This window comes from Penicillium diatomitis (genome assembly GCF_028827545.1).
Source record: "Penicillium diatomitis strain IBT 30728 chromosome Unknown utg000015l_segment0_segment0, whole genome shotgun sequence".
NCBI classification, from domain to species: Eukaryota; Fungi; Ascomycota; class Eurotiomycetes; order Eurotiales; family Aspergillaceae; genus Penicillium; species Penicillium diatomitis.
This window is the reverse complement of record NW_026623187.1, coordinates 1,718,275-1,737,566: the sequence shown is the minus strand read 5'-3', so window position 1 is coordinate 1,737,566 and position 19,292 is coordinate 1,718,275. Positions and strand designations below refer to the sequence as shown.

Genomic DNA, 19,292 nt, shown 5'->3' with positions numbered 1-19,292 from the left:
AGTCAGTATCGGAGACCTAAAGCGCGAGAGCGACGGAATTAAGGTCGTCCAGTCGTTCGCTGCTTCTATGTCAGGCCAAGGGGCCAGTACGCCAGAAGTGAGTGACGAGCGAGACTTGCGTTTTCTTGCAAAGGATTCTCATTCTTCTCAAATTACACCCTCGTTAGGCACCCCTTATCGCGCGACCGACGACATGAAGGGCCAGAAAGGCACCCCAGGCTACTATTAGCCGTACTTCAAGCCCCACGTCGGCCAGTTAGTAGATGGCTATCCTGCGTAAACACCACCGAGCAGATACGTCTTGATGACTCTCGAAACTTTGCTCTCCGGATGATTTGTTCATTTTCGTCAGGAACTAGCGTCTGGCCATTGCTGGGAAACGGAGCTCGCAGCCCGACGGCTAGAAAGACGAGCTACAGATTGATGTCCATTCTGAAACGCCCAGGACAAGGCTGTCTGGCCAACCTTTATCACCCACTGATGGATTGGCCTCAACTCCTGCCAGGAGCTTTTGAACTACCGCCCCGTGACCATGTTTTGCAGCCCATCATAAGGGAGTCCGGTTAAAATCATCCTGGGGATCCGGATCGATCCCATGTTTTGCAACCAGCAGTTGCATCACAGCCGTGTGACCATACATTGTAGCAAAGCACAAGGGAGTTTGTCCATCTTTGAACCTCGAAGCTGGATCAACTCGATCACTTGCAAGGAGCAACTCTGCCCCAACATCCCTTCCCTCAGCAGATGCAAGAGACAGGGGAGTCTGTCCGTATTTGTCAGGAAGATCTGGGTCAACACGATCCTTCTCGAGCAGTAAAGTGACTACTGCGTCATAGCCCCTTTCTGCAGCCCATGCCAAATGCGTTCTGTCTCGATAGGCACTCCTATTAGGGTTGCTTTCTAGGTTTGCGAGAAGATGCTTCACTGCAACGGCATGTCCTTCTGCTGCCGCTAATGACAATGGAGTTTGACCGATTCCAGCATCGCTGAAACTGCAACCATCTCAACTGGAAGCCCGCATATGATTCCAACTGTGTAATCCGCATGGGAGAGCGATGTCATCTTCTCATTCTCGTCCACCAGAATCACGCACTTTTGCTGTTTAGATGGCGGTGACGGATCGACCCAGTTCTTCTCGGGTATCCCTGCTCTTTTTCGCCAGCTTGAGAGACATCTAGCAAAGCTGATTATGGTTCTACGGATGATTTTTCTTGTCTCACTTGAATGCGCTGTCTTTTTATCTTGATTGCCCGATGAAACTGGGCCACAGTATGGGTCTGTCATCCGTATCCAGAGGATGAAGTTGTTAGCTTGAGCAAGAGGTTCTCCCCTACAAAGTCACATTCACTAACATGTGGAAAGAGTCGGATTTAATAACAATACCCTAGAAGCAGTTATGTAAATTCAAGGCAGGCGCTGCTGGATCAACAACGTCAATCCTATTTCCCGAAGTAAATGGCGGTCCAGTCATCAAAAAAATGGGCTAGATCAGAGGTGAATTTGGTATAACAATATGATGGTCAACGAGGGTAATCAAAAGGAGGGGCAGTCACTTTCTTTTCTTTTCTCCAGCCTAAAGACATGCACGTGACTCTATAACCCGTGCATCTATACTCTTCACATTCAATAGGTGTCCGGATGTGGATCAGTAGACCGTGTTCGTGTCGAGTCAGTAAGCGCATCAAGGCGGCAACGGAGTCAGCCTCGCCGTTGATCTCATTGATTTGGATCTGTGACTCGGTGGAATGCGACTTCTAGGAAAGCGCAGTTTCAGCCTGATCAAGCTGAGCCATTGGCACGCTAGCTGAGTCCGAGCTGGAGAAGATCAGAGCGGCTATCGCACCGGAGAGGGGGAGAATCACTCGCTCTCATGATCTCATCATCTACATAGTACATACTACATTCTAGCCAGGGTAACGGCTGAGCCAGCATACTACTGACCCTGTCTATAGCGCAGTCACTCGATCTAATTCAGGACTAGCCCGGGCGGCACCTCACCCAGTATTTGCCGCACATAGCAATACGCCGGCCATGTAGTATAAGAGTGGATGATCGAGGATATGCATTCCCACTGTTGTAAATTGTACAGTACTTGGTCCTTATCTCTACTGCCCCTTCTCGGAGTTGAACCCTCTTGGTTACATAGTAGCCGGGTAGGGCTATGATTGCAGTTTGGAAATCTCATTAGGGCTAGTCAAAAAATCCAGCTTTAGTCTCGCTCACATTACAAGTCACAACATATGGTGAAGTCGAAGTATCCAAGGGGTATCCGATCAATTTCATCTAATGACGTTGGATAGCTCTCGAGTAGAGCACGTACATGATTTTTTTCTCCGCTGAAACTGGTACATACGACCATAGGGTGTGGAGAACAGGGCTTCCCGTCCGCTCAGCCGTACTTAAGCCACACGCCGGCCAGTTAGTAGTATGGTGGGTGACCACATGCGAATCCTGGCTGTTGTATGTTTTTGATTTTTATCCTTGTTCTCGGCCGTACTCTGTCCGGTGTACACCTGTACAGTGGTGTCGAATCTGTCGATCGCGTCGGAGACTTCTCCAACGGGCTTATCGCGTTGGGGTAACACCGCATCTTCCCCGCCAAAGCCGCGGGGCCGAGAAAAGCTGCTGCGTGAGGGGAAACGCCCGTGAGATAAGAAGCGGAGAGAAAGACAGCGCCCTTGCCTGAAGGTAACGATACAGACGATTGACGGCATCTTTTGTCGCTCCACGATAAGTCAATTCAAGTTCACCTACCGGCATTGGGATCAAATCTCTTTCCTGTGGTCACCTTATGTGTCGCTCAGGTCATTTCCATCACGATGAAAGGGTCGACTCTGCTAGGATGGGCTTCAATGCCTGCAGCTCTCGCCCTGGGCATTCCTCCTACTCAAGTGGTGCTCCCCGGCAAGATTACCAAGGGTCTCAAGACGCTCACTTCCTTTGCAAGCAAAGACGAGATCTGTCCACAGGCACCCAAGGTTGCAGTGCCCGCGGATGGCTTGCATGAATCAGTGGCCTTTCTCAAGGATGAGCATTTCCGAGCTCGTCAGGCCCAGCGATTATCGAGGGCGGTCCAGGTGCCGACCACCGTGGGGGATTTTGCGACTGACCCCTACGATAAATCCTTTGAGCCAATTGTCGAGTTTCAGTCGCTGCTGAAGAAGATGTTTCCTCGGGTGTGAGTTATTGTTGGCTGATCCGGTCCTTCACACGTGGTATTCACAGCAGAGCAACAAGGAACAGAACACATTGACTGACTGACCACTGATGCGGTGCCTGTTTCCAGTCACACTAAAGCCAAAGTAGAACACATCAATCGTTTGGGCTTGGTGTTTACTTTGCAAGGGAGCGACCCCAGTCGCAAACCAATCTTACTCATGGCGCACCAGGACGTCGTGCCCATTGATGATCCGTCTGACTGGACGCACCCGCCTTTTTCTGGCCACTTCGACGGCGAGTGGATCTGGGGTCGAGGCTCGAGCGATTGTAAGAACACCTTGATCGGTCTGATGTCCAGTGTGGAAGATCTGTTATCCCAGGAATGGCACCCGAGTCGCACGATCGTGCTAGCCTTTGGCTTCGACGAGGAATCGCACGGGTTCCTGGGAGCCGGAAATATTTCGACCGTTCTCGAGGACCGGTACGGTCGGGACAGCTTCGAGTTTATCCTCGATGAAGGCGGCACCGGATTGAGAAACATCGGCAACGATACCAGTATCCTCTATGCTTCGCCTGCTGTTGGTGAGAAGGGGAGCCTTGACCTTGTGCTTGATCTTGCGGTACCGGGTGGTCACAGCAGTGTTCCCCCGACGCACACGGGCATCGGTATCATGGCCGAGATCATCTACGAGCTAGAGCGCCAAGAGCTCTTCTCTCCACGTCTGGATCCATCTCATCCTTCATACGGGATGCTGGGATGTCAGGCCCGGTATTCACCTGACCACGTCGAGCCCTGGCTGTCCGAGAAATTGGTCCATGGAGACCCCGAATCCCTGGCCGAGGCGCTGGCCGACTCCCGGGGTCCTGCCGTTCGATATACTCTTCAGACCTCTCAAGCCGCCGACCTGATCACTGGTGGTGTCAAGACCAATGCTCTGCCGGAAAAGATCTCAGCGGTCGTCAACTATCGCGTGGCTCTTCACATGACCGCCGACCAGCTCCGTGAACGCGCCGTCCGCATCATTGAGCCCATCGCCAAAGCTCACAACATCACTCTGCATGTCGACTTTGCCGGCTCGGCTAATCCCACGGGCATGTTTGACGGCACGGGTGACCGCACTCTCGTGCTCTCGCCCTTGATGGAGCCTCTCGATCCTGCCCCGATTTCCCCCACCGATCCCCTGACTTCTCAGACCTGGGCACGATTCTCGGGAGTGATTCGCAGCGTGTTTGAATCCCATTCGAATCCGTTGACCTCGAAGAGCAGTGCTGAATCCGAGACCATCCCCAAGGTCGTGGTCACCGGCGACATCATGACTGGCAATACCGACACGCGGTTCTACTGGTCATTGACGGAGAACATTTATCGCTGGGCGCCGTCTCGCGAGGACGGTTCTTACAATATCCACACCGTCGATGAGCGAGTCCACCTGGACGCTCACTTGGAAGGAGTTATGGTATATTATGGTATGTTTGTTTCTCCACTTGCCCGTCTTTGTTTGTTGCCTAGATATGTTGGGAAAGAGGCCGTCAAGAGCTGGACTGTCTGGCTAACCTTGTACTACACCTTGTAGATCTTATCCGATCCTTTGACCAATGGTCAGATTGAAATCGAGAATGGAATGGCATCTAAGGTTGTGGCGAGCATGGTGGAAAAGGATGTTCAACCTCGAAACTGGCTGCTCCCGGTGAATTTGTGATTTGTCTTGACGGTTCAAATGATATCGCAGCTGTGGGACTGGAGCGTCGCGATGCCGGAAAAAGTGGGACTAGTCGTACCTAGCGACGAAAAGCAGCACCAGATCCTAATCATCCTATTGAGCCTATAGAACATTGAAAGAACTTGATGTCCGGCCCGACTTTTATCGCTCGATGGTTGCGTGTGTTACCATCTTACCTGAACCGTACTGAGCCAGGACCCAGTACGATATGACTAGTCCTTTTTATTTTCCTCAGGGACCATGATCAGCTAGGACCTATCACCTCGCATGATTCCCAATTCATGTTTTCCACTCGAGACTCTGATCATCTCCATCACTGATGAGTACCACGTTGATCTCGCAAACTATGGGGAGGCTAGCAGACTGCTGGAGTTCGGTCGGGGCGAACTGATGAGAATGTGACCCACCCGGAGGTTCTGATTCTCCCTTCCGAATTTGAAGAATGCAGTCTCACACCGCCAGATACTTTCCACTCCTCTACTGTCAACAATTAACATCTCGAGGAGAAGAGCTTGCCGAATGGTACTCGAGGACGGTCGATCCTCTTGATCGAGTGATGGTCATAGATCGAATTTGCGATGCAAGTCGCCTTGCTCACCTTTAGCCGGACCACTTCATCAGTAACTGTCACTGTCAGACCTATCGTCGCCAGTCGCCACTAGGTAGGGGGGAAATGCTGAGCACTGAGCAGCATCATTTCATGAATGATTAGCGACAAAGCCAGGAACCGGGAAGTATCCGCATTAGTGTTTCAAAGCGAGTCCCAGAACGGATCTGACATGCGTTTTTCCTGCTTCACAGTCACTATTAGTAGCAGCACTATTTCTTGAATGGTCAGGAACCCTGAGGCTCCGTCGGCCCAAATTTCGGCCTAAAAGGGGAAGAAATGGGGAGCATGGCGGAACATACGGATCGTCTTTCAGGGTCGCCTTATTTGCTTCTCATCTTCTTTCCCCATCATCCAATTGTCCCGTTGGCTCGGGTTCGGAGATGGGGGCATAAATGCGGATCCCTGAAGGGAGCGTGCGACTGGACACACCAACGAAATGAAGCAGCCAAGCAAACGGGACTGTCAGCAATCATCCGCTAGTCGGAAGTAGGAAGATTTACTACTCCTTGGCCTTCTGTATGGACTCGATGGAGGACGGAAAAGTCCATCCGCACAGGTTCATCAGGGTTGCAATGACTCTTGAAAGGATGAACAAGTGAAACATGTGGATCCGTTTCTCTTTGCCCTCCCCATATTATCTCCCAAATTAGCGAAACAACGACAAGTGACGTTCGGAAATCTATCAACTCTCTCACTCGTCTCTCTTTGTCCTTGCCTCCCCCTTATAAGGCATACTGATCCTGGCCCTCCGTCATTCTTTCAAAAAGGAAACCCTTCCCCAGCTTGCTCTTGCACTTGGGATATACCACTTAATCTTCTCCACCGAATCACTTCATTCCAATACCCATCAATATGCAAATCTCTCAAGTCCTGACAACCCTGGCGCTGGCCATGCCAGCCCTCGTGAGCGCCTCCGCACTCTATCCCAGCATGGGCTGCTACTCCGAGGTGCCCGACCTCAAGAACGACACCACCAACGTCTTCAACTCCTACGGACTCTGTGCGGACCAATGTCGCCAAGGTCACTACAAGTTCGCCGTTCTGAGCAAAGGCGACCACTGTGGCTGCAGCAATGCCGTGCCTCCTCCTGCCAACAAGGTCGCCGACGATCAATGCAAGACCGCGTGCCCTGGCTACCCCGAAGATATTTGTAAGTCTATACCTCCACTTGTCCCATGCCTGTCTCATCTCATATTGTGACTTGCAATTTTTGTTTTCTCTTCCAATATTGCTTTGTTTTGCCTCTGCAATCTCGTCTCCATGGCATAGCGGCCTCCCTCCAAAAGGAAAACAAAAACGAAACAAGCTAATCCGTATTCTCCAGGTGGCGGCAATACCACCTACTCCGTTCTGAACGTGCACGATCAATCCAACTTCGTCAGCTCCATGACCGTCAAGGCCTCAGCCACCACCACCGCCGGAGGCATCGTCGTCGCCGCATCCACCCCAGCCTCCACCGCGACCGCCACCAACGCCGAGACCACTGCCATGAGCTCGGCAAGCGCGAGCGCCAGTGCCTCGGCCACGCCGAGTTTCAATGCGGCGAGCTCCATGCGCGAGGGTTCTTCGCTAGCGGGCGTGCTCTTTGCTGGCTTGGCTTTGTTGCTGTAAAGGTCGAGAAAAGCTTACATGATGGCAAGATGTATACCCCAACCGGGAACAACTCACTAAAGCTGAGCTTTTGATTGTTGTTTTGTTTGCGAAGCATGGACTGGCTGGGCTATCTGTATGAAATCATGTGCGTGAATCAATGGATGTGTCTGCTTGCGGATCTCTGATTACCTTCGATCGGGAATCGGGGGGGAAAGGGGAAAGAGAAAGAAGAAGAGAGGCATGAATGAGCCACTGAATTTCTTGTCTCGGCTTAAGCAGCAGAGGGGAATTGCAATGGTCATTGGGCTTCAAACACTGGGTGTTGGCCCAGTCTGGCATGACCTTTCCTGTACGCACACTTGATAATAGAATGTACGAGAGGACAATACCTGTGAATCAGTAACACGACTACTCGATGAGTCGACGTCCCTTTATTGGGGATCCCATGATAGCGAAAAAATTCGAACTCGACAAATCTAATCCGAGTCTGTCCTTGCCGTCGGGCCCAGGGAATGCAGCCTTCCTCTCCAAGCCAGGCCAAGTAAGCTATGTATGGGCCACTGCAGGGCTTCGGTGTAGTCCGACGGGAGCCGATGACTTTCATGACCAAGTTCCAAGCTTTGAATTACTCAATGTCTGGGACTTCAAAAGATATGGTGGAAAGCTAGCGTTGACGTGAAACAATGTACATTTTGCCAGGGTTGATGAAATGAACAATAGGGCGATCCAGGCAGAGGATAGGCTTGGAAAAGTAAGGCGGGCGGCCAGATCAACCAAAAAAAAAAAAAAAAATCATGAGTCTAGGGAAGGGGGGTATTTCATCGAGCAAAAAGCAGAAAAAAACGACTCAAGCCGCACGATGATCGACACAACGGAATCAAAAACAAGACAGTCACGACTTTAGGGTTCGAAGCGAAAGACCTCCGACTAGCTTCATTCCCCTTCAACCCGTAACGCCCTCAAAACCGGGTGGTAGTGGAAGGCCATTCCTAGAGAACATCGATCAACGTTTAGTGCCAGCCCCTCAAAACAGATCTTGCATGCAACTCGTACCTTTTATATTTGAGCTTCAAGGTGCGCGCACGATCTTTCATATTGATCTGAGTACGCCTTTCAAGTTTCGGCCCGCCGTCACACGGAGGGCAGATCTGATCTTGCCGCTCAATCGTCGCCCATTTAGTACCATATCTCGCTATCAGCATGAGAAGTCGATCGTCTTCCTCTTGCGACCATCTCCGTCCACCTACAAAGGGAGCAATTGGCCTGGATGACGAGGACCCTCCAGAGACAGAATTCTCGGCTCGCCAACGCGACTCCTGTCGGGGTTGTTGAGGAGAGGGATTCTCTTCACTGACATCCCGTGATCGTTGTGATTGCTGAGTTGCCATCGTCGGCGCCTCAATCAGCTCAATCGATTCCCCCTGGGGCTCCACATTGGTTCGCTGTCGTTTGTCGCTGTGTTGAACTCGTGCTGGCATTTGGGCTCTGCGTGCAAGGACATCATGAGTTCGGGTATCCCGATCGAAAAACCGGTCGTCATCGTCTCCTGTAGAATCGTCGTCAGAGTCTCCCCGTCCCCGCTTACGCGAGACCGCTTGACTCGCAGGCAGAATCTGGGTGGCTGGTTGTTTCGAAGGCTCGCGATGCCGTGCCCCACGATGAGGCTCGTCGGAATCACCAGGCGAAAAATAAATCTTCGATGCGGTGGGCTGAGGATCCAACAATGAACGACCTTGCCGTACCTGCCTTTCCCGAGCGATTGTGGGAGATGCAAAGAATGGACGAGGACGATGGCTGATCCTTTTGATGCGCTCCGAGCCGCGAGGACTAGCAGACATATCCGCTTCATGGGGCTGAGTGACTTCAAAGTCAAACTCGCTCCGCTGTAGTGAGTGGTCTTCTCTCGAGGAGGAGGCCGAAACAGGCCTTTGAGACAAATCAGGCTGGGGAGAAGCTGACTCTGGCTCTTGCCCTTGCTCTGGCTCCGGAGTCCCAGCAATTTCGTCTCTATCAGCAGTGATGCCTAAGCCTCCAGGTGATGCCGGCAGCACAGAGCGTTCTGTTTCTTCAAGCCGAGACGACCGTGCCTGCAACAAGCCTGTTTCTCCATGCCGTCCCGACGAGAATGCCTCTGTAAGAAAAGAGAGCTCTGCGAGTCCCGCGCGATTTCGCCATATGCTACAGAGATGAATGAGTAAAGGAGATATAAGAGTTCGGTATGATTATTTACTCACTTTTTAGTCGATTTGCGTCTGCGAGGGTCATTCGTTCTCGAAACTACCGGCTTTGGGTTCATCATCTGCGATGCAGGTGGACGCAACGGGGTTTCCCGAAAAGTGTTCTGGGTGGTGGCATTGCTGCTGACAAGACCTTTTTCGCCGATCTCACGAGGTCGAGCACGCTCTGAAGGAGTGTCGTTGAGTGTGGCAGAGGGAGAGCCAAAAGCTGAGTCGTCAAGCACTGAACGGCTCGGTGTGTCCACCGCGTTTGAATTTGCACGACGCTTGATCGCCTTTATGATCAGACCATGCACCTCGTCGATATTCGGATAAGAAGCAACGGCAATTTTGAATTCCTGCTCACGTCGCTGGACAAAGCGTACCACGCGCAAGCAAAACAAAGACCACTTGAAGGATGTCTTCAGCTCGTTCAAATCAAAACCCTCGTCGGTGTCGCGAAGAAGAAGTTCCTCCACGCGTAGGCCGACTTTTTCTTGTAAATCCTCTGGCAGAGAACCATTCCCATCCCCAAATGCCTCAGGGAAATTGAAGCCACGGAGGTCATCCTCAACGAGTGCTGTAGATGAAGCTCGAGAGGAGGCTGGGACACGATAGAAGATCTCGTTCAAGACGGAACGCGCGTCGAAATTCTTCTCATCTTTCCGACGTTCTATTTCTGCAATCAGATGCTGCGTGCGAATCTCCACCGCCAAATCAATAGTGATCTGTCGCTCTTCACTGCTCTCACTTGAAAATTTTTGCCTGATCTGTAAAAGTGGGCTCATGAACGGTAGTGGAAAGTGCTCGTTGAGGTTTGCAATCAACCGTGCCTGGCTCTTCGAACTCACTTCAACAGACAGAATGGACAACAGTAGCCAAGCACAATTTGCCCGGTAAATGTACGGTGCAGCCTCCCAAGGTCCAGAAGTACCTTCTACAGTGACAGATGGAATCAGTTGCGAGATACTTGCGACATCGATAAAGCTCTCTTTGGTGAAGACTTTCATGCTGTCGGCTAGTTTCCGGTGAACACGTTTGAATCGCTCGTGGTCCTCATGGATTGGCTGCCCAACGCGCTCAGCAGCCTTGCAGATGTGTCCTGCCTTTGACGAGTTGACGTTGAAGAACTCCAGCAAGCGATTTGATGCTTGTTGAAGATCGGGCAGCTCGTCGGCCAGCTCCATGGCATCGATCCGTGCACCTGCAGAGCGCGCTGAATCGGGGCCATTGTCCTGATCTTGTGCTAGGAAAGTGGTACCAGAGAAGTTGGTATGGCCCTCATCGCGAGCTGGTGTGTCTGGCACGATGGAAGCGCTCAACTGCGATGCCACAGCCTGGGGAGTCCTTACAGGAGACCTTTCGACAACCGGAGAGAGATCTGTTCCCGTCAGATATCCACTTGACAAGAATAGCAATGAAAAGACTTAAAAAAAAACAAATAATTCAAGGGAGCCAATGCTCGACAAGATCCAAGATAGACAGAGCTCAGGGCCACAAGCGATAGTGTGACAGTCGGCGGGAACGTGGGGTCATCCACAGCCATGACCACTCAGACGGGAGGGACCTTGCCCGTTGTGGAGGTAAACAATGTGGCTATTGTTCGCGTCATATCAAAGCAGCTAGAGCTTGACGGAATGGACAGTTTTCTTGATATTGCAACTCACTTTTGAATTGGGCTCGGCTTGGAGGGGCCCTTCGCTCATTTTTTAGGAGAGATGATTGCTTGATATTGCTGATATCTTCAAGTTCTCGACTTTGACTGCGCGTCACTCGCCGGGAAGGGTTTGTCAGTGACATGTGGGCGCTGGGCGCTGGGCGGTGCGCTGCTGGAGTCCCGGGCGCGTTTCTGGTATCCGACCCCAGCTCAACCGTTCTTCTACGTGTGGTGGGTTGAATTTGGGCCTCAGGGTATCCAGATGATGTGAAAATTCGGATGAGTGTGGACTTCTGACTCAGGGTAAGCTTAGATGTAGAGTGCCTGGGTGGTAAATTCAAACCGTCACATAGATAGAGGTGAGGGGGAACTCTGCCCCAAGAGTCTCTTGATCTTTAGGGGTTTGTTCGTAGGTCGGCCGAGGAATTTTAGTTGTTCCGTTCCGGCAAGCTCTAAACGGAAGGTGTTGATGCCTGAAAGTCTTCTTGCCTGTAAATAAGGCAGAAAGACCTAAAACCCCCAACCCCCAGGGCACTGATAGTCAGCATATTCAGAAGATCTGTGAAAGCACTCGAGCTCAAAATCGTCCAGTATGTGGAAATGTGTGTTTTATAGCTCATTAGCCAGTAGGAAGGCGTTTGAAAGTCATCAGTGTCTCAGTTGTCGCGTTATAAAAAAAATGATGTAAACCCCTAAAACCCCCAGACCTGAGGTCATGTGATTTTGGCATCCGCCTGAACGTGGTTAGCGCACCAGGCGGCTGTTCAGGTGTCACAGCTGCTCCAAATGCACGTGACGGCTGAAACGGACGGGTGCTACATAGTCGAGACTCGAGACTCGAGCCCGAGACGTAGTGTAATGAGACTCGGCAACCTATGGTCCGGTCGAAGCATAAGTTGAATTGTACAGGTGCATATGTATCGGCGGTCGGTAATCTGACAGTCCTCTGTTCCACTCTTGATCGGTTCACATGGCTGGTGACTACTTCGAAAGGTCTTAATGTATGGTCAAGCATGTTCTCATTTGATGTTCTCGTCGATACAACGGAATCTCCATCATTCCTTTTTCTTCGCCAAGAGTTCGATACACCAGAGCCTCAACAAGGGCACTGCTGGCCAAATGCGACTATATTAATACATGGCTTCAATGAGGTAAATGATACCAAACACAAGGAAAGCGGTCGCACCGCCCAGGGTAACTGTAGTTTCCATATTAGATCATGTGCATAATGGCGAAAAAAGCTGGCGATGACAGAAAAACTTACCAACTCGCAGACTGACACGGCCGGCAATTGCTCGACCACCTATCACTGCTGCGGCGGTACAAATTCCGTGGCCGGTAATAGCGCCAACAGTCACCCACCAGTAGTCCTGCCCAGCAGCCATTGCGATGGTGGCAATCTGACTGCGATCACCCCACTCACCGAGGAAGGTCATGACGAATGTCTGTACCCAGGCAGGGCTCAACAAGAGGGAAAATAGGTTACCCACTCCATTCATCATATCGTTGAGACGACGACCTGGGGTCGGCGAGGAGCCGCGCGAAGAAGAGGAGGAGATACTCTCGGGAGGAGAAGGCAGGCGATTAGAGGAGCCGCGCGACTTGGCGCGGGCTCCAGCTCGACCAGCTTCAAGCGAGTGGGGAGTGACCGAGGAGCGGCGGCGACCCATACGACGTTGCTCTTGTTCCTTCTCCTCCAGCTCCATTTCAACCTCGCGCATTTCCTCACCAACACCCTCATCTGGAGACATCTCACGACCCTCCTTGAGCATCTTTGCGCCAAAGATCAGGAACAATACGGCAGCCATCAGTTTTGTGACCGACTTAGGAATCAAGGTAGGAACAGCGTGACCAAGAATTGCCGACAACACAGTCATAACGAACAGGGCACAGAAAGCGGCGGAGAAAACGACCAAGCGAGGATGTCTCATCGCCATGAGAGCGGCGACAAGGAAGGTTTTGTCGCCAATCTCAGACACAATGATCATCGTGAACGAGAACAGCAGAGAATGCAAGCCATCGCTCTCGCCAACCGCTTTTTCGCCTGTTGTGAGGCCTGGAGATTTGGAGCTGGGATATGATCCCGTGCCAGTTGAGCCCTGCTGAACTGCGAGTGGATCCTGTTTGACCTGAGAAGGAGACTTGGGATGCGGAATATCATGCGGTTTGCTGGGAAGGTCGGCAGGTTTCTGGATCACTGATTAGCTGTGTGCAATGATTGTTGCAAGCTAGCCAACAGCATGGCGGATCACTTCATACCTCCAGCATTCCGAGTGCGCTGGCATCATCCGATGTGCGCCCTCCATTACCGACGCTGGCCTCGCTGTCGTCGGACTGCTTCTGCTTCTCACTGTGAGGCCTCGGGGGCGCCTCTTTGGGGCTGCCGGGGACCTTCTCGGACGTGCCCTGGTTTACCTTCTCCTTTTCCGACACTCCTCCTTCCGTACCTCTCGTGCCCTCTTTCGGACCCGTGCGGCTTGGGTCGTCCATAACCCCACCTTTCGCCTCATCGCTGCCTTTCGCCTTGCGATCGCGATCCGTGGCAGTGTCTACCCAAGGACCAGCGTGCGGCTTTCCATCTTTGCCATCGACTGGGGCGTCCGGCGACCCTTTGGCAGCAGTGTTATACACAGCGGGCTCTGCGTCGACATAAACCGCATTCGAATCGGAAGAGGCACCCGCTTCACGAGCATTAAGTTGGCGTGCCAAGTTGACGTCGGTCGCGGCAATTGTCAACGCTGGAAGAAGCACCAAGGCTAACGACGGCGGGATTAGGAATTTCATCTTGTGTAGTCGCAATGTATTCGACTAAATGTGGTGTGGGAGAAAAAAAACAATTGGATATGTATTGCGAATCAAGACTTCGCAGCAGGCTGTTGGCGTAATCGGAATAGATGAGGTCGGATTTAAGGGCGGGAAGGCCACGAGTGTCGAAGGTGGGACGACTAAAGTAACGAGAGGCCGCGACGGAGTAGGAAGTGTGAGAGGGAATGAGCGAGTGGACCGATGTGAGGGAATGCGCTGAACTCCTCCGACTGATATATGGCCTTTGCCAATTTGAAGGCACAATAGTTTACAATCAGTGCCGTTGGAATGTCAAAAAAGTGTAGCGCTCCCATTACTGTTCCTTACCCAGGGGGGACCGATTCACGTGATCCAGACTCCACCGGAAGCGGCCTTCTGGTAAGAAGGCTGGTCTCAAGCGCTTCCATCGGGAAGATCTTGGCGCAACGTTGATCAATCTGTCCGGTGGAAGCTAATCTAGTGCGACAGATTTGCGCTCAAATGTCCAGAAGTTCTCAAGGCGAATATCTCTAATGCTTCCACTCTCTATTGGAATCAATGGATCACGCACTGAAGGACTTGTACTTGTAGTGTCCAACACTGTCCACTATGAATTATTGCTACACGGCCATGAAATATCCGTTATCTCAAGCCCGCCTCAATTTCGCTACTGAAAAGCCATACGGAGCCTTACGGAGAAGTCTCGGAATTTGCTTGAACATTACGAGTCGGATCTGATGACCGAAAGACAACACCTACCACATCGTGTACTGTCAGTATATGTGCATCTAACTACTAATTACCTACTATACCTTACCTTTACGAGTGCTCCAAGACTTGACTGTCGGACACTTTGACGCGAAATAGCGGAAGGTTAAACTCAGTGCCAGTTACAGCTTACTACTGCAGTGCCCGTCCCATACTCATCTGGGCACTGCCTGCCCCGAACGGCAGCTGACATGTCATCAAGCCCTGCCTAAATGGGCAGCGGAGTGGAACAGAAGGTATCCATCTGTAGCCATCACCTGTCGCTCCGTAAATCTCTTCACTTTGTCCTCGTTATCACTGTCTTGAGGTTGCAACTGCTAGTTCGAAACATCTCGTGGCCCTATGTTCAAGTTTCACGATGCCACCAGCACAGGACTATCCACTTTCTCAAGACTCGGAGCTTCCTGGTGGGGAAAATGGCACTTGTCCACGAGCAAATTTTTCATTCAAGCGCTCAGCAATTTATACCGGATACCACCGAGATATCAACCTCCTCTGGTTCATCGCCATCTCCTAAGCGTCGCCGGATCGACTGGCCAAAGACTATCGAGCTCGTCAGTCATAACATCGGGCAGGTTCACGAGAGCCCATGCAACGTTCCTGCACATGCCGTTGCTGTGGTTAAACGCGAGGCTGCTCTGTGTGATACCTCACAAGGAAACCTAACGGAGATGGCATTCTACGATGCAATCGTCGTCAGTTTAGTGGAGCCAGATTGGGCCGACATCCTTGTCAACCTTCATTGACGGGCTGTACGGCAGGCAGCCATGTGGGACATCTTCAAAGAGCTGGAACGCCGCAAGCTCGTCACTCGCAGGGCTCTATCTGTCGTTATTAACTTTGTGTTCCTCAACCATTGCTCACCCTGAAGTAGATACCAAGCTTTGTGACAGGTACCCCTGTTACTAGTTAGTAGTATAGCTGAAGCACAAGCAGGCCTGACTAGACTCTGCATATTCAATATTGAGTGATCAAAGCCAAAAGACATGGATTCTTCTAAGATGCAGACTACTCGAGGATGAATTACCATCCGCGGGGGCCGGGGATCCCGTATATGCTTGATGGAGTATCACGTGCGTCCTGACGCTATGTTCCGCGTCAATGCCCCCTACAAAAAACCGCCATCGTCCTCAATGGGCACGGGCAGTCCGTCCGAGACTAGACATATGAAGAAGAATCTCGACATATAAGCCATCTTAAATAACGTCAAGTAAGAAGTCAAGCCAAGCAATGTTGATGCCGAGTAAATGATATTAACCTTTAGGTAAATCGAATCAATCCTTCTGCGAACTCATCTTCGATTGACTGTAAAATATCCTCCTATACCTCTATGCTTGCTCGCATGGCGGTACTATGAGCGTTGTGGTGGTTTGCATCGAGGAATTCGTGCACATTCAGAACAGCTGGAACTCGCACTCCCGTTGAGATGGTAATAAGCTGGGAGTCGGGTTGGGATCACGATGAGATCCGCGAGGGCTGCAGCACGCTACGGGATCTTGTCTTCGCGTAGAGCCTGATGAATGGTCCCGACGGCGCGCTTTGTTCCTATCCTCAGCTTCTGGTATATCTAGTCTATACTATTGGTCTGAGTTTAACTGTGTTGGACGGCGTCCTCTTGCAAGAGTCTGTGATGATCTACAGCCATAGTAGTAAGTGCAGCCGAAGAACGTGAGAGAGGAATGAGGAGTGAAATTGCGGGGGGGGGGGGGGGGGAAATCTACCTAAGCTATGGTGTGCGGTGAGCGGCAGAATCATACGCCAATAGTCATACAACCAAAAAGGCTTGACACACGCAGAGGACAGCCTGAATGAAAGACTTTTCTAATGGGAAGAGATTGCCTGGAAGGGTAGAGTGAGAGGATTCTTAGCCCCTTCGCGGTCAACCCCTCTGAGAATCAAAAGACCTTCATTGATTGCAAAGCAGGAAAGTCTGGATAAAGATTTCCCTTTGGAAGTGCGGTTATTAGTCGAGGGTTCGTTGGGTACTAAGTTCCAAAGTGTTGTACGGCAGTCTCTAGCCCGCCCGCAAACCACTGTATATTTGGAGGATCGATCGTGCAGCACCTCCCCCGTTTAAGCGAGCTTCAAAGAGCCCCTCAGCTGCAATCGGCTGCATTCTGAAGCAACCTCTCAAGCCGCTATGATGCCAAGCCTTGCGTTTGCGGGCACCTTGAGGCCTGCGGGGCCACCCACGCGGCGTCGTGGCGTGCTGCTATTAAGCAGACTCATTGATCAGGTTTCAAGGTAAGATACGTCTGCTCAGGTGATGTGAATTCCCGCGGGGTGCAGTCATTCCAGCTGACTCGTTGCGCTGCGGATTGCCGTCATCTTGCATTTCCATTATCACCGGCGACGGGTAATATGTCACAGTAAGTTTACTTCAGGTTGCAGGATCACTATTTGTGACGAGGGCAGCCACATGAACGTGGATTCAAGGGCTTTCGTGAGCGGGGTTGATTAGTCGCTGGAGTTGCACATTGAATGCACAACTGCACTGGCACATGCATGGTTTCGTCATCCCGGGGAAAGCGCGCGCTGGCCATGCTGTATTGCTTTTTTTTAAGTTTGCTTGGACGTGCAGCCGCAGCTGGCGGAAGGGCCACCTCTGCCAGCCGGGCAATCAGATTGATATACAGCAAATTCGTTTAACAGAGATGGCGTCGGTGGTGGTAGTAGTACTAGTTGTAGTAGACTAGTTATAGTAGACTAGTTATAGTAGACTAGTAGTAGTGGCATTTGGCCTTCGATCAAATATTATCATTATCTCATGACACTCTCCGGCCGCGTGACTGCTCACGTTGGAAGGGTGTCTTGAACTTGCAGGTAGCGGGCAGTGGGCACTACATTCGTCTCGCTGTGATCATGCGCGGTCCTCCTGAGACGGATGGGCTTGTCTACAACAGTACTAAACTCGCCGAGTCGTCGAAAGGAAGTACATGGTCCATCACTTCTGAAACCGAGTCGCAAGCTAGATAAAATATTTAGCAATTTGTTGCATGTACCTCCTGGCGCCTCGGTGAAGATAGATAGCTTGCTCTAGAGGAAGGAATTATGAGTGTGGCTTGTCTCGACTCTCGACTGCTTACAATTAGAGGTGTAACATTCCAATTCCGCTCCAAGTAGTGCCCCTCTCGACGGACAAATCAATGTTGCATGACATGATGATAAGGAATGGAGCTTGGAGAATTGAAGGAATGCATTCTTTCAAACTGCCCATTACTTGCCCATCGACATCTGAGCTTGACGCCATTTTGCGATTCTTCTTGCGCGGAAGGGAGGAAGATTAGGCCGAAACGTGCGCTGCTCATCGGACCCCGAGGGAGTGGATCCAGTGGAGCAGAGTGATCAGGAGGATGCGCCCGACGGAGACCGCGGTGACTGATACATGCCTTGGCTTAGCTTGGGTGGTGCAGGACGGGGTAGTGTGTACATGTCGTACCATGATGACCAAAGAGCGCTGGAGGGTTCAGGTTCCCAAAAAGGGGCTCAGCTAAAGACCACAGCGGGACATGGCCAACGATAATAACAATAATGATGTGATGGGAATGGAACTGAGGCAGTATTGGAGTGCACTCTCGGGGCCGAACTGACTTGAATGAGACCGTCTTCGCTGCTTCAGTGGCTTGGCCTTCAGCCCTTTATCGTTGGACTCGTGCTGATGATCAGAGACATCTCTGCAAGGATAGTGTTTGGGAGAAAAGGAACGCCGGAGGAGCACTAAACAAAGCTCCAATATCCGTGCGCAGGAGGCAGGCCAAGATCCTCTTGTCATGGGGGTAACCAGTCAATGAATTTCCACATCGAGGCGCCGTTGTTCTTAGTCTCAAAGACATCCGTCGAATGGTTGCAGGGGAAGCGTCGGATGACTGGAGGATGATCTACACGATTCACCGCCTATTGGATCTCGTCCCCCCGCACGCACATCATCCACTTCCTCCTCCACCGATAGCGAGATAAGGAGACTCGGAAATATACAAAGATCCTCTCTCCCTCCGGAGAACACGCCCATGGATTCCATGGGTGATGCAGCACCAGGTGGATAGATTTAAACTGGTGGTCCCGTGTCCCTCTTTTTGAGAAGTAAGTCTCCATCTGCACTCTTGGCCATACCACGCCTTGAAACACTCCCAACCAACGATTGGGGCATTGGCAAGCCACCGCCCAAAAGAGAAAGAAGAAAAATCCCATTCCCGTTGTCATGACCGAAGCTCCCTGGCTCATCCTCTCGACCTGCTGTCTGGCTTAAATTGGACCTGCCTCCTGCGAGTCGCTGCATTTTTCCTGTCTACCCTTCCTCGCTTGATCTTTCCTCCTCTTTCTGGGAATCAAGCTATGCCTGGATCTGGGCTCGCTCGTGCAAGGTCACTTGGTTTCTCTCGCACGCGCTGATTCCGGACCCTGCAGCCCCTTGCCTGTTCAGCTTCAGCACAAGCCTTTTCAAGCGAAGCTCTCCGGAAGCCGAAAGGAATTATCACGGAGCACTCGCGCCGGTCCATCGTTCCCTTGCGGAGGTGGTCGAATCGGTCGAGACCGCGCAACATTCTTGGAGAGTCATTTAGCAGACAGAGAGTACAACGGGAATCGGGATTTAGGTGACTTGCAGCCCTCAGCGAACTTGGCAGTTTTGGCCGTTTTCGCAGTTTTCCTTTCACCTTTACACTACTGTCGAGACTGGAAAGATTTGTGTGTGGAACAACATGGGACTAATCTCATTTTTGTCGCAGCTGTGCGCGTACCTGCTCATATACATACGTCACAGAGATCCATTCTGGAAAACGTCGGAT

The 19,292-nt window shown here is 51.5% G+C and overlaps 4 protein-coding genes across 4 annotated transcripts; 2 read left to right on the top strand and 2 right to left on the bottom strand.

Annotated features, from left to right (window-relative positions):
• Positions 1-2,819: 2,819 nt before the first annotated feature.
• Positions 2,820-4,859, top strand: cps1 (Gly-Xaa carboxypeptidase; the record flags this gene model as incomplete). The annotated part of the gene is made up of 3 exons (XM_056938942.1): positions 2,820-3,178; positions 3,287-4,616; positions 4,734-4,859. 3 exons carry the CDS (start codon positions 2,820-2,822, stop codon positions 4,857-4,859), a joined length of 1,815 nt encoding a protein of 604 aa, XP_056786319.1.
• Positions 4,860-6,342: 1,483 nt separating this feature from the next.
• Positions 6,343-7,101, top strand: N7539_009346 (WSC domain-containing protein; the record flags this gene model as incomplete). Its single annotated transcript, XM_056938941.1, has 2 exons — positions 6,343-6,640; positions 6,815-7,101. 2 exons carry the CDS (start codon positions 6,343-6,345, stop codon positions 7,099-7,101), a joined length of 585 nt encoding a protein of 194 aa, XP_056786318.1.
• Positions 7,102-8,093: 992 nt separating this feature from the next.
• N7539_009345 (telomere repeat binding factor family protein) lies at positions 8,094-11,099 on the bottom strand (the record flags this gene model as incomplete). Its single annotated transcript, XM_056938940.1, has 4 exons — positions 8,094-9,261; positions 9,318-10,700; positions 10,889-10,895; positions 10,967-11,099. 4 exons carry the CDS (start codon positions 11,097-11,099, stop codon positions 8,094-8,096), a joined length of 2,691 nt encoding a protein of 896 aa, XP_056786317.1.
• Positions 11,100-12,086: 987 nt separating this feature from the next.
• On the bottom strand, positions 12,087-13,740 carry N7539_009344 (uncharacterized protein; the record flags this gene model as incomplete). The annotated part of the gene is made up of 3 exons (XM_056938939.1): positions 12,087-12,154; positions 12,221-13,145; positions 13,216-13,740. 3 exons carry the CDS (start codon positions 13,738-13,740, stop codon positions 12,087-12,089), a joined length of 1,518 nt encoding a protein of 505 aa, XP_056786316.1.
• Positions 13,741-19,292: the final 5,552 nt, after the last annotated feature.